The following is a 14178-nucleotide window of genomic DNA, read 5'->3' as shown; positions in this document are numbered from 1 at the left end:
CACCAAAGTATTTATGTTGCCATAATGTCTCCAGGCTATCTGTATCATTAATATGTTCTTCCTCACTTCTAATATGGGACTCTATGTGTTTTAAAGCCATTTTTTGTCCTCTCCCAGGTGTGGACATTTCTGTATGTACTCTGCCTCCAGTTACACAAGACTGAGACTTGATGTGTATCACTGCTGATGGTCTGAATTAAGAAGACTGTAGTCTTTCCATTTAGCCTGTATATCAACAAACTGATAGATTAATGTAGGGACAGGCCCCGCTCAGAGGTGTGTGTAGTATGGGACTATTTTTCAGAAGGTGATATAATGATTTCGGCATAGGGACTCTTATTGTTAACATAAGATGCTTAACTGGTATATCTAAATGTTAGGCTGAGTTGTGCATCCTTACATGTTTATTCATTGATTTACCAGGTCTTCCTCTTCCTTTCTTTCATACCTATGAACAGGAGTTGTCCTGTGCAAAGTATTCTGAAAATTCTGCTAAATTATAGTCTAGAATGTGAGCTCAATACATGAACAGAGAAGAGTGCTCGCACTATACTTGCAGCAAATTCATAGCAATCAAGAGGGAGAAAAACAGATGCAGAGTAGTATTAAGATAAGTTTGCTACTCTTTGTTTCTAATCAGGCAGTTATCTAAATGTCGCACTAATGAATGCAAGGTAACTTTGCCCAGGACAGTGATCTTGCCTCTGGTGTTGATGCGATTCCTGTTGAAGAGTGAGTCAAGTCAATCAAGCTAGGAGGGCTTGATGCCTCCAGCAGTTAATTGTCCCGTATTTCATTGCGAGGCTAGGAAGGGCATCACTGAATACGAAAGCTGTGTCCATTTACTAACACTTTCCAAAATACATGTTGTGGATTTGTGTTTATATGTGATGGTGCCCCAGGCTGAGTGGCTTGTGGTGGTCAGCTTTGTTTAAAAGGCAAGTTCTCCATTCTTTGAAACTGAAAAAGCCCTTGTGAAATGGCTGGCTTTTATGAAATTGGACTAGGAAACTGGAACTTAGTTATGTTTAAAAATACTGTAAACCAGTTTCTCATTCTTGTACTTTTTATAAGCTTGTGGTTCTCAATCATGTTTGTGTGTACTTACTAATGTAGTTGTATATGCATGGATGTTAAAATCATGTTTATGTTCTAATAGAGGAAAATACAAAAGCTACTTTTCAGATTAGATTCCCTTTAAATCTTCCCTGCATCTAACTTCTATCCAAAGCAAGACTGTTATTGAGAAGAAAACATGAAAAAAGCTCATGAGGCAAGTATAGAGCAATTTTACGGTTTGTAGGTTTTTTTTGGGGGGAGCAGTGTTTTTTGTCAATGTTCTTTCAATTTTCTGACATGACGTTATCAACTCTCTTAAGGCCTTTCTATGAGTTTTTGTATAAAAGCATGTGTTGGGAACCTGTGAATCCAGACTATCCCAGTTTCCAGCTGATGTTGTCTTGTACAAACCATGCAGTGTGAAATGCATTACAGTGTCATGTGCTTTTCACTTGAATAACTATATTGGGATTTTCAGGCTGTTCCCACTCATTAGAAATGAACTGTTAGTTTTTTTTCTGCTTTATCAGAATTCCCCTTTTTCATTTGCACAATATTTAAAAATTTTCATCTGTTGGGATGAAGTTTCTCTGGCTTATTTGTTACTAATAAGGTAGTTTGTATTGCAAGAGCATGGTTTAGTGATATTAAGAACATGGGCATCGGTTGAGAGGGAAAGGAACATCTTTTAGCCTCTCTTGTATGTCTCAAATTTTTTTGCCTGTAAAATTGGGAGTGTTCTGAAAGGAGAATTAGACCAAAAGCCAGGACTGGAAGAGTCTCTTAGGCACTGATTTAACTAGTTTTATGGAGTTTCCTTTCAATTCGATTACTTTTTCCATTTTAAGAGGAATGGGACTTGCATACAGAGTGTAAACAAGGAAAGAAATGCATACTAACATGAAATCTGTGGTGTTTTTCTCTCTCAGTGGTCTGTCTTCAAAACTATGGTTGAGTGAACTAAAAATTCAGGTTTTGCAATGCATGGTCCCTCTTGTGTTGTACTGGTCTGGGTGTGCAGACCACAGAATCAGGTACTGTATTTGAGCCCTAGCTCAAATGATGTTTGAGGCATATCACTATATGCAGCTCTTGCACTCTTGAAAACTTTTTCCATTAGAAAAGGCAAAAGAAGGCATGTTACAAATGCATGTGAGTTTATTTGAATACTAAGCATGCACATTTTCTGAAATGCTTACTGAGTAGCATGCATGTCAGTAAAGGCCTTGATATATTGGCTGCAAGGATATACTTGCTGAGGAAGAGAGGTCAAAGGGCTATTTTAAAATTTTCAACCAACTGCCTGGAATTCAACCTCTCTTACACATTAAATCTCTTTTCTGTCTGAGAATCTTTTTGCTTAAGCATTCACCTGTTATGTATTTTTCCTACAGTAAAAATTAGATTTATAATTATTGTTCACAGCTCAAAACAGCAGAATTGTGTCAAGGTCCTGGTGTTGACTTGCCTGCTTCATCCAGTGCTATTGCAAGTACTGATTAGTTCTGTTGTTAGCCTGAAGAAAACAAGATGTTTGTCAGCTGTGACCTGTTTGATCAACCACAGAAGCTTTTTTTTTTAACTAGTCGGCAAGTTTCAAATGAAATTGGTATAGGCATACAATTCTGAATAGCCAGGCCCTTGCTACTTCATGAGAAAAATATGGACAGATGAAGAGCTGTCCTTCCCCAAGACCCATCAGTGAGAAGGCATTGTAAATGGAGAAAGTTTCTAAGACACCAGAGAATCTAGTTCCAAAACATTCGTGGGAAACTAAGCTTCATAATTCTGCTGGTCACAGAACTACTTCCTAAATACTAACAGTGGAGGAGTTCCTTCTGCAGGCTGTCATTCTCCAAGAATTTTGGTGAATTAGATTGGGGTAGTTACAGCTGTGCCAAGAACACTTTCACTGAAATTAAAATGGTTTAGCTTGCTTAGGTATTTGCATACCTTAGTATTGATGCCTGCAATTGCATGATTCACTGAATAGAAGTTTTAGCTCTTTCTTGTATTTGATGTAAAACAGACTGCATAAACAAAGAAACAGTGAATTTGTAATCAGTGATCATGAACTAAATTCAGTGGTCTGCATTCATAATATGTAATATAATATATACATATAATATGTAATATGTAATACTTCAGTGCGGCTAACTGTGAGGAGCTGCGGAATCTAATACCTGATGGTAAGGGAAGATAAGGGGGAGATTTGCAAAGAGCTACAGTATATACAGCAAACATACGCAAAAAATGGTCATCTTTTATGAAAGATCATTCAAAGATGTGAGGATATAGGAGAAAAATCTGGTTTAGAAGGGAGAAGGAAGGTGAGGACAAGAGTGTAACTCAAACTTGCAGGGAATCACAGGCAGTTACGAGACTTTTTCTGATTATATTATTTCATTTGGAAGTAATCATAGTGAGATGAGAAGTAATCGAGAATGTAGATTCATTTGAAAGCAAATGAAAGTGGCTTGCATTGTTGAGATACTAGGCTATATATACTTTTTCCAGTCTTTCAGTATGAAAGACTGCAAAGTCAAAACCTCCTAGAAATACTTATCAGTGAAGCACTAATGAGAATTGTGATATGGATGGCCCTATGCTACCTATAAGGTACAGGTAACAGGCTTTCTAGGCTTTGAAATTCCCTGCGCTTGAGAAGCTGTAACTGTAGAATAGGAAAAAAAGGGCCATATAATTGGGCTGTCTATACAGAAATTCCAAGAAATACAGGTGGTTTCTTCTGTGATGTTGACATCCATATAACAATTTCTGTGTATGTATAGAGCTGTACATATACATAAGGATATATAAGTATACATATACACGCACAGAATATGTACATATATATTTATGTAGAAATGTCTCATCAGAAGACATACTGATAAATTAAAGGGAATATAGGCAAGTAAAACCCATGCTTTCAGGAGAACAGTTTTTCCTCTCTTTGTGTTGACTAACAGAAACTTGAGTCAGGGGTCTGGGGCAGGGGCAGGGGAAATACCTTAACAAAGTAAAGGAGCTGCTTTAGTTGAGTGAAAAGGAGAGACTTAGCTAAGAATGGAAATAAATGAATACTGGTTCATGTATAAAAGGTCTCAGTAGGAAATTTTTGGCAGAAAAATCAACCAAGGAAATATCTCTTAAAAGCACATGGTAGAATCTTTATCACCTCTCTAGGAGATGGGGTGGACTGAGGCAAAAGTATTGCTGTACCTCAAAGATAAAGCAAATGAAGCAGTTCAGAGATCAGGATTAATGCCATACAAAGAGATTTTCAAGATCTCAAGTAATCCACTTTTCATATTATTCATGTGTGAAAAATTGCTGTTTGTACCTTCAGAGCTGTGATGGTGAGTGGATTAAACAACCACAATTTTAGTCATTTGACAATTTAATAACAAGCTGTCTTTAGTGTGCATATTGTATACTAGTGATAATAGTGACAGAGCCTCTGCCTCTTCACTGAGTATTTTAGAAACATTGTTCAGGGCATAGGAGCATGGCAGGCTTTTGGCTAAGACTTAAACTTCTATTTTCTTGGATTTCATGTCCAGTGCCAAGTTTCTTTACTTTCTCTGTACTGGCTTTTGCAGCTACATATTCAGTAGTATATACCTACCTTTGAATTGACTTTAAGATTAATTTGAATATCAGAATGACGGGAGAGCCTCAAATTAGAGGCAAAATCACCATGCAAAAATTGTTTTGGTTTTGCTTTTTATTTACTTACAAGTGCTAGTTCTTTTGAAATAGAATTGTTCCTTAAGGCTAGATTCTGAGAATCTTTTTTTTTTTTTTTTTTTTAACCTGCAGGCAGATTTCCAAAAGGTTTGACTAGAGCAGAATTGATTGGTACTGATTGAGCTGGTGGGAGATGTTTGCTTTTTAAGAGCAGTGGTATTTTACTCCATCCATGATTGACAAAGCATATTTATTGCTGCCAGATTTGGTCTAATCTGGAAGCTCCTGCCCTTGCTTCTCAGATGGTATTTCTGTGTAGCCAAAGGAGTTCAATTACAAGTTTATTTTAGAGAAAGCAATATGCAGTATCCATTTTAACTTGATTTTGTTCGGATTCTTTGGCTGTATCTGTGAAAAGTGGGTGTAGAGGGCAAGGTACCTGTCAGAGTTTCATTAAAATATTACCCTGTTTAATCTGTAAAGTAATCCAACTTGCCATAGTATTTAATGCACAATATGATTACTTTTTATGCATTTCCCTTCGGTAATCAAAATTGATTTATGGAAAATGTATTTTGCTGGGGTTTGATTTGGGGGAATTGCTTCCCCTATGGGCATTCAGGTTGCCATTATATAGTTTTGAAGATGTCCTTCATTTTCTTGTAGAATAGTTGTAATCTGCAATTGCAATAAATGACAAGCAGATAACTACAAAAAACACAAGTCCAATGATGGGTTCCAGAAGAAGACTTGTGTTTATAATTTATATGTGAAATCTCAGAAGGAAAGGTATTGTTTAGATGTTGTTTTACAGCTTTATTACAAGTAAATCATTGATTCTGAAAATTTGAAAATGCCAGAGCCCTAGTATACCTCATATATATTAGAGCTAAGTAAACCAGTACGTATATGATCGGGTTGACCTTGCTTGCTGATGTCATTCATGCTTAGCTCCCTTTTAACACAACAGGCACATTAAATGATTTATTTTGCAACACTTCAAAACCTGTAGTCTATTAACTTCTTTCCTAATGTGATGGAACAGAAAGTGTCCTTGTAAACCTGTAAGTGGATGCTGTTATGCTCTGCTGATTCATTCATATCCATTCATCTAACATTGTTGGATGTGGAATTTAAACACTGATCCAAAAGTGATGAGGGTCAAAATAAGTGATTTTTCAGTTGATTACATTCATTTGTCACTGAGAACCATTCTTCCCACCCCTGCTCCAGTTGCGGTGGAATGTGTGTGGTTTTAATGTGTAGCATGTCTAGGCAGGGAGTGCCTGCTGTTTTCTACATGAAATGGTGGTTTTTGATACCAGTGGCAGTTCTGTATTCTTTAGTCTCTTCTCAACCATCTATAGGAGTCTTGTGCAATCCTTCAGGTCTTTTAGAATGGCTTAGTAGCAACACAGGGTTCATAAATATTCAAAAATGCCTTTTTTTTTTTCCTCTGCTGTGTTTCGTTATGAATCCCATTCTCCAAGGCTATTTAGGAAAACATGCTTCTGCTCTTTCTGTCTTTTTATCTTAGATTCTCAGGAGTCCTCTGACTGAGAACAGGGTTCATGCGGCAGCTTCTCCATCTCCTTAGTTCAATGCCATCTTTGCAATGTGATTAAGGCTTCCTTATGTTGCCTGCTATGATAGTTTAATATTATGAATTCTCCTTGAAACAGTTTGAGTTTTCCAGCAACTTGTGTGCAGTCATTGTCCCCTAGTTGAAATGACTGAAGAAGGCAGGAGTTTGTACAGGTCCCAAACTGGCAAAGATACCCCTTCACCCATAAAGCTAGTATAGCTTTTGGCTACAGTACTAGCTTTTGTAAATGAGAAGAAAAAAGATAGTGAGAGTTGTGTTCATGGTTTTTATTATTATTTATTATTATTTTATTATTTTTATTGTTATTTATTATTTATTTTATTTTATTCAGTTTATACTAAAGTATATTGAAGGCATGCTAGATTTTCCTTTTGGTGTGTTAGAAGGTTTTTTCTCAAAGTGAGTTTCGAATGCTAGAGTTCAATCTCCACCAAGATTCAGGAAAATTTACCCCTAGAATTTCCCTTCCTTTATCACAGTCTTATTCATTATCTGTTAGAAAAACTGTCTTAAGTCCAGTACAAGCTGAAATGCTCTTCAGAGATTAATCAAAAATTACCTTTGGTTTATGGCTTTGTATCAACAGTCCCGCACATTTTTTTAAATATGACTCAGCTACTTAGTCTTAAAAGAAACCAGAACAGTTCAGGCCCTTCAGGTTTGTAAAGACTGCTTCTGCTTCAGAACCAGGCACTTCAGGTTTGTAAAGGTTTTCAGAGTTCACTTGACTTTCTAAGGCAATTTGATAATGACAATGCAACTTGACAGAGCAAGCTAGGTTACATAATAATTTCTCTTTTTGCTGTTTGCTTCTGTTTTAAAAGGACTAACCAGCCAGGAATGTTCACAAAGAAAGAATTTGATCAGCTGGCATCAGTGATAGATGGCTTCAGTCTCATGACATATGACTATTCAACACCACAACGGTAAGATTCTAACATTAGCGAAAGTTTGCTGAAGGAACAGTTTTCTTGTTATGCTGCTGTTACATCTACAATATGAGTAGCTTTGCTAGAAAAACAAGTGAATTTGTTCAAAAAAGTCTGTTATTGAGATTTGTATGTCAGGATCACTGCAATGAGAACAGTGATTGTAGCATGAATTTGTATACAGTTTCTTCTAATTAACACTGACATCTATGAAGATAATGTGATATGAGCTTTAGTACAGGTTTTATAAATCCATCTGGAATCCTAGATGCATTCTGAGGTACAAATTTCTAATAAGCTTCCTTTGTGTCTTTCCTGTATGATGGAGCTGCACTGTGCTTTATACTTTGCTAAAAATCACAGATTCTGCTATTGTACAGTCATAGCCTTTCTGCTTTTACTGATGTCTTAGATTATTTTGAGCTTCAGCTGCTAGGCTTTCTGTACTTGAAAGGGAGATAGAGGCAGTTTTCAGGTAATGTGCTCATTGTATTTGAAATAAACATAGTTTGCAAGGTATATTGCTTCTAGTTTGAGATGAGTTTTGGAAAAAAAATGAGGTTCTTTATGCTTGCATTTGCTTTGTTTGGTTTGAATATATGAAATACAGCATAATACCTATATTTTTGCACAAAATTTTTGCCTTTAAATAAAAACAATTTCCTGCAAAATTTTGTGTTATATTGACACACTGTTTTAATGGCACTGATATCCAGAATGCTTTGAAGTAGTTAAATAGCAAAGAGTAAAGAATGCTGATATTTGAGACTGTGAACATGCTTTTTCTTTTGTTATGGTACTGAGTGTTTGCAAGGAAACCTGGTTTCCTTTCCAGTGAATGTGGGAAGGGAAAGAATATGTATCCTGATTCACTGTATATACAAAATTCAACCTTTCCATGTATTCTGGCTATGCTCATGTTATAAATGTGGCTTTTCACTGTCACTTAATTGACTATTTAGTTTTTTGTCTGGAAATAAACAGTCGAATTGCTAAGTAACTACTGAAATCTGTTTTTTTGTTTTTTCTTTCTGTAAGCAAATGGTAGATTTTTGTCCCAATGTGTTATGTTAGGTGTTAGCATGGAAAATGGCTAAAGTTATAGAGTTTTGAATTCTCATGTGAACTAAAGGAGACCTGGTGTTACAGAAAATCTGCTAGGTTCTGATTTAGAGTGAGAAGAGATATATTCCTTGAACTTAGAAATGGATCATGAAGTCATCTGAAGAATGAGGCATCATATTTTGTGCATCAGCAATTCAAGCCACCAATATATGTATTTAATCATCATAGAATCATGGATTAACCTTCACTCTTCTTTGCATGCTGTGCTTTTCTCTCTGCACCTACCATAGTTAAAAAGAGAAAGCTGATGAGAGTGAATGTGCATTCTTTCTTATTGTCTGTTCTTTCCACCAACCCAACAGACCTGGTCCTAATTCCCCTCTTCCATGGATACAAGCTTGTGTTCAGGTGCTGGATCCTGATTCAAAATGGAGGAAGAAAATACTTCTAGGGCTCAATTTCTATGGCATGGATTATTCTGCTTTGGGAGCCTCTGGGGAGCCAATCCTTGGTAGTAGGTAAGACTTGTCTTGATAACAAGTACTTAGGTATCAGATGTACTCCCAGTGTTAGAAATTCATAGGTCTTCCTGCTCAGAAATATAGACTGAATAATAAAGAAAAGGCAAAAGTGATAAATCTGCATATGAAATAGGCTTTATCTCTGTAGATAATAGTAGTTATTCTCTGTACAGAACTGTAAATGAATGGTGCAGTTACGTTGTTAACACTCCTAGGGAGAAACAGTTTGTGCATTTTTTCCTTCTCTCTGCATACTCATATGCATAGTTTGTCATCTTTGTGTATGAAATCTTCCAAGATTTTCTTTTACAGTGCGTAGCAGTCATGGGTTCATGCAGTTGGGCTATAGGTTGGTGTTCTCAGCTTCTAAAGCTGAGAGCCTTACCTGTTACTTGGAAATTTGTTATTTGTTTCAAATAGTAATATGCCACCAAGTTTTTTTTGGACAGAAAAAAAACTCACCTGGAGACAAAATTAATTTAAGATAAAAATAATTTAAGATAAGGGGAAGTATTCCAAAGATGACCTGAAGTTCTTTTTGGTTTTCAGGAGAAAATGGTTGTCTAGGTTTTGGGTAATAACCACATATACTAAACAGCCAGCTTTGCAGGAATATGGTTGAGTTACAGCACACCATGCCAGAAGAGAAAGTGAGAAAAATATCAGCGTGAATTTGACAGAAAAATGAAGTTTGTTCAGAAGTTTGTTCTTAATTCATAAAAGAAAATCAAGGCAAATGGGCACAATTCTAAAGCACAAAAGATGACAATTCTCATTTTCATGCAAAGGTTACTAAGTTTGTTACACCATGATATTTCAGTATGGTAACATATTGCCTGTGAGGTGTTGCAATCAGAGATGGCAAGCCCAGGGTGAGAGCTTTCTATCTGTGCTTTCAGTTATGTAAACAATTTGTGATCATATCAGTTGTACTCGTTTGCACTCTCTTTCTGCTTCACTGTGGCTGTTAGTTTGCTGGGGTATAATACTACTGACACAGTTGCTGAACTGAGTCCAAACCTGGTGGAATAGTAGAAATGACTAATTATAAGGTGGAGAAGATAAAGATATTGCCCACAGTTAAAGGCTGTAAATGCTGAATCATTGCAGAATATATGAGAATGGCTCACAACTTACTAGTTGTAGTGATTAGGTAGGAATAGTGCCAAATGGGCTAAAGCACTGCTAATTCATAAGTGTAATGGTACAAGATTAGCATAACTAATATAGTTGCCCTGCAGCTGGAGTATCACAGTATAAAAGGATTTTGCTGCTTAGTTCTGGGCTACAAGGTTTGCAGTGAAGTTTCAACTCAAAGACAAACTGCCCTTCGGTGTAGTATCTCTTATGGCTTTTCATAGACTAGTCTGGACTAACTGTAAAGGAAAAATTCATAACATGTTTGAAAATGTTCTACGTAACTCATATGTTACCACACTAATCCAATCTTTATGTCCTCTTCTATTTTAAAAGAGAAGTAGTATAAAACGGCATATGTTTAGCTATGTACAGGGCATTGGCATACAGGAAGCAATAGTATATATAATACAGAGAATGGTCTTGTTAAGATAAACTGCTGTGATAGACCTTGATGCTGTAATGGCTCGAACAGTTGTTGGAGGCAGTCTGCTGTGTGAAGGGCTAAACTTGAAAAGATTGTTTCATTTTATGCACAAAAAGCTGTAATGAGTACTTGATTGCCTTAACTATTAAAAATCTGTCAGTGGTGAGTCAAAGAAGGGTTGAGAAGGGAAGGGAACTCTAGAGATGATACACTCCAAGCCACTACTCCAGCAAGAAAATCTAGAGCACATTGCACAGGATAAATCCAGGTGAGTTTTGAAGACTTTGAAAGAAGGAGGCTCCACAGCCTCTCTGGATGAAGTGCTCAATCAGCCCAGCTGTAAAGAAAAACTTAAGGTAATGCCACTCTTCCCTTTAACTACTCCTGTAAGGCTTGTTGCTAATCCAGCAATGTATTTTAATATGCTGAGTATATCAAGTTTTGTTTTTCACTAGTAGTTAACATTTGTGAGATTACCCTTTACTTATTTTTTTTGTCTGTCTCATGCAGCATCCAAAGGCTGCTCCCTATACTGTATCCAATGTAGAAATGTTTGGCTTGATTTTTTTCCTTTTATTATTTACTCTTTACTTTTTTTTTTTTTTTTTTTTTTTTTATCTTGGCTTCTTGGTGATTTTGAGCTTCTACTTTTTTGGTGGCCATAGTTTAGACTTGCTTGTGATCTCTAAAAAGCATTTATTGCTTGAATCGTGGATCATTTTAAGACATTTTCTATATGTGTAGTAATAGTAATTTTAAACTAAAATACTAAAATATTAAAAGCATAAATCTGCTCAGTTAAGTGCAGTTTGCCAATTTTTTTTTTTGAAATAGAGTTTTTAGGCTTTTGCGTTTGAGACTTATGTGCTGGTTTGAAACAATGTTCCATGGCAAACGGCAAGGTTCACAGTTCACACTCTGGGCTGAAGCTTATTGATCTGAGGTGGATCGCCTTTAACAAAAGAGCTGGAGAGTTGTAAGGTTCTGAGGCAAACTATATATTTCTTCAGGTTGGTTGATGTAAATATAATATGCACGTAAAATTGTTTATTAATATAGCATATATGTATCATTATACGCAAAGTTCAGAAATCTTTGGCCTCGTGTTTGTGGTTTCCTTCAGGGTAGGAATTTTGTGGTGGAAGGAAACTCTGAAAACTTGGAAACTTGTGCAGTTTTCAGTGAATTTTTCTTTGCATAGGAAGTTAATGAAATAATTTTGAGTAGAATTTCAATTTGCATAAAATATTATCTGGCTCTGTGTTTGGATTTTGTTTGTTTTGCCTTTTTTTTTTTTTTATCTTCCAAGAATGTAATCTAAAGGTGAAAGTGCTGAGTTGGTGTTGGACTGAAAATATATATAGTCTTTCTATATAATATCCTTTCTCCTGCATGCATGTTAATAGTATGTGTGTTATATGCTTGTGTATGTGTATATATATCAGAAATGAAATGAGAACTTTTTTCTCTTACAGCACACTGTAGTCTGTTTTTGAGAGCTGTGACAGTAGGAGTTTCAGCTTATTTGCAGCAACACCATTCCCTTGTGGCTCAGTTGCAGATACTATTTGTTAATGTGATGAGCCTATCAGAGATAATAGGACATTCTGGTGCTCTAATCAACCAAGTACCCGTGTGATTTGGCTGCTGGGAAGTTAGTCCTGTGCATATCTAATTCTGACAGTTTTTATGGATTGCAGAATCCAAATAAGATTTTGTCTGTGATTCCCCAAATCACCCTCATGCTTCTGGCAGGGTTTACTGCTCTCTGGCTGTCACGAATCAGGCGTCTGGTCTGTGAAGGTGCAGTCTTTAAAACATAGCAGTGTGTTAGAATTCTGTCAGAACATAACAATCTGTTATCGAGCTGTTGACTAGATGCTTTAATGATCTTTTTTTTTTCCAGCGTGTCCTCTACTGATTTCTCAACCTGATGGTATTTCATCTTCACCTCAACAGTATATGTCTTCAGCAAATAATTTTTCAATATACTCTGAAGATTGAGGGGTCTTTTAGTGTTTCTGCAGCATCTTTGCCGTGGAGTCCTTTCTGAGATCTGTAATAGATCTGCAAGCCCTGCAGTCTCACGAACTTCTTGTGTGCTTTTTTTTTTTCCCCTCATTCTCTTCATATTCTCTCTTCATCACCGGGACATTATTTTTCAGTTGCTGCGTTATCCACAGTTTTCCTCTTGCCTTCTGATGGCAGGTTAGACTGCAGTCTAGGGGTGTTTTCTGTTCCATGCTATCTACAATCTGGAGTCAGACTGGACAGAATGGGAGCTGCGAAACTTCATTTCCGGGGGGGAGTTAGAAACAATGTAAATCAAACTCTATCACTGGTAATCGAGCCATGTCAATTTAATAGCTTCTTCTGTTCCAACGTTAGGTGTTGAAAATAGATATGGGAATAACTCCATTGTTGTGCGATACTGCCATGCCTGCTTACCTTCTATTTAACGGAATCTGAGTAGGGATTTTTGTTAATTTTTTTGAACACTTAAGATTGATATAATAAACTGCTAGTTGAGGTTTGGGAGTGATGAATTTAACAATGTATTGTGCTATGCAAAGATAGAAAATAAGATGACTTGCAAGCTATGTGTGGCTGTACAGTTCTACTGAGAGTTTTATTGGCTGCCTACCACTCCATAAATAGCACGTAATAAAAAATGGTTCTCAGAAGCAGTTGAAGGTTACTGTTTCTCCTGAATTATCATAGCAACGTCCTTACTAATAACAGCTTAAGATGATTTGAGCCAACTGTAACTTGTGATATTTGTCTTAATAGGTAGCTTGTACTACCTCTTGTGCAAAGGAGGCTTTTACTCTAACATTCAAAAGTTAGAGTATTATTAAGATTTTAAATTTACTGACAGTTGGTGCTTTGATTACAGATCCAGACAGGGATTCAAGTTCACGTATGTTTGGTTCCCAGCTCTGTCACTGTCTTCGTGTGTACTACGAGGCAAGACACTCATTTGTTGACTCCTTTCCAAACAAAGAATAGCACTTGCCCACATCTCTTGGGATTTGCAAAGAAAGATTTGCTAATACCTGCTAGGAAACATTATTATTGATAAACATGATGCTTATCAAGTGAAAGTACGTAAGTATACAGCAAAATATCAAATTCAGTTCACACAAAGGAGAATTCAAAACTTGTGCAAAGGAGACTTACTCTAACATCCTGCAAGGTTTCCCATTACTTCCTCACATACCAGGATTCTCTCTCTCCCCCTCCCCTTTTTTTTTTTTTTTTTTTTCTCCTGTTTTTCTCATGGTTTATGCAACTTTGGGGAGATGGTAGTATTTCAGATAAATGATGCCCCAATCAACTCTGTAGTATTGACCATCCTCTTGATTTGTTGTCTACATCTTCCATTATTAAGAGAAAATGTTAAGTTTCTACTTACTAAATGGTACTGCTAGCCAGATATGACCTCAATCTGTGACTAATTGATTTTACAATTGATCTTGGAATCAGATAAAAAAATTACTTTTTTCTGTATTAGATGTCTAAGTAATTCAGGAATAATTGAAGAGTTGCATTCTCTTAAATTCCCCCTGGGAATTACTGTCTTGGTATTGTGCTTGGGCCAGTAGCAAATAGCAGGCTAGTTTAAATTGATGGAATTGGGAAATACTTCTATGGTTTACACCAAAGAAAAAACCCTAGGAGCCTATTCTGTGAGTAAAATTTGACTCAAATTGACTCTTGTGTTTTTGTTTTTTTAACCTGGAA

General features: G+C 36.4%; 1 protein-coding gene across 2 annotated transcripts in view; it reads left to right on the top strand.

Moving 5' to 3' along the window:
• CHID1 (chitinase domain containing 1) overlaps positions 1-14178 on the top strand; it is an 87073-nt gene that overhangs the window by 28581 nt on the left and 44314 nt on the right. For both annotated transcript variants that reach the window (XM_088525826.1, XM_088525825.1), the window contains 2 exons: positions 7180-7281; positions 8712-8867. In XM_088525826.1, coding sequence (XP_088381952.1) covers positions 7180-7281; positions 8712-8867 — 258 coding nt within the window. The remainder of the gene's footprint in view (positions 1-7179; positions 7282-8711; positions 8868-14178) is intronic.

Source organism: Tinamus guttatus, unplaced genomic scaffold, assembly GCF_059628265.1.
Source record: "Tinamus guttatus ecotype Peru unplaced genomic scaffold, ASM5962826v1 Tinamus_guttatus_pri_ptg000240l, whole genome shotgun sequence".
NCBI lineage: Eukaryota > Metazoa > Chordata > Aves > Tinamiformes > Tinamidae > Tinamus > Tinamus guttatus.
The sequence above is the reverse complement of the archived record's forward strand: the minus strand, read 5'-3'. Positions and strand labels throughout refer to the sequence as shown.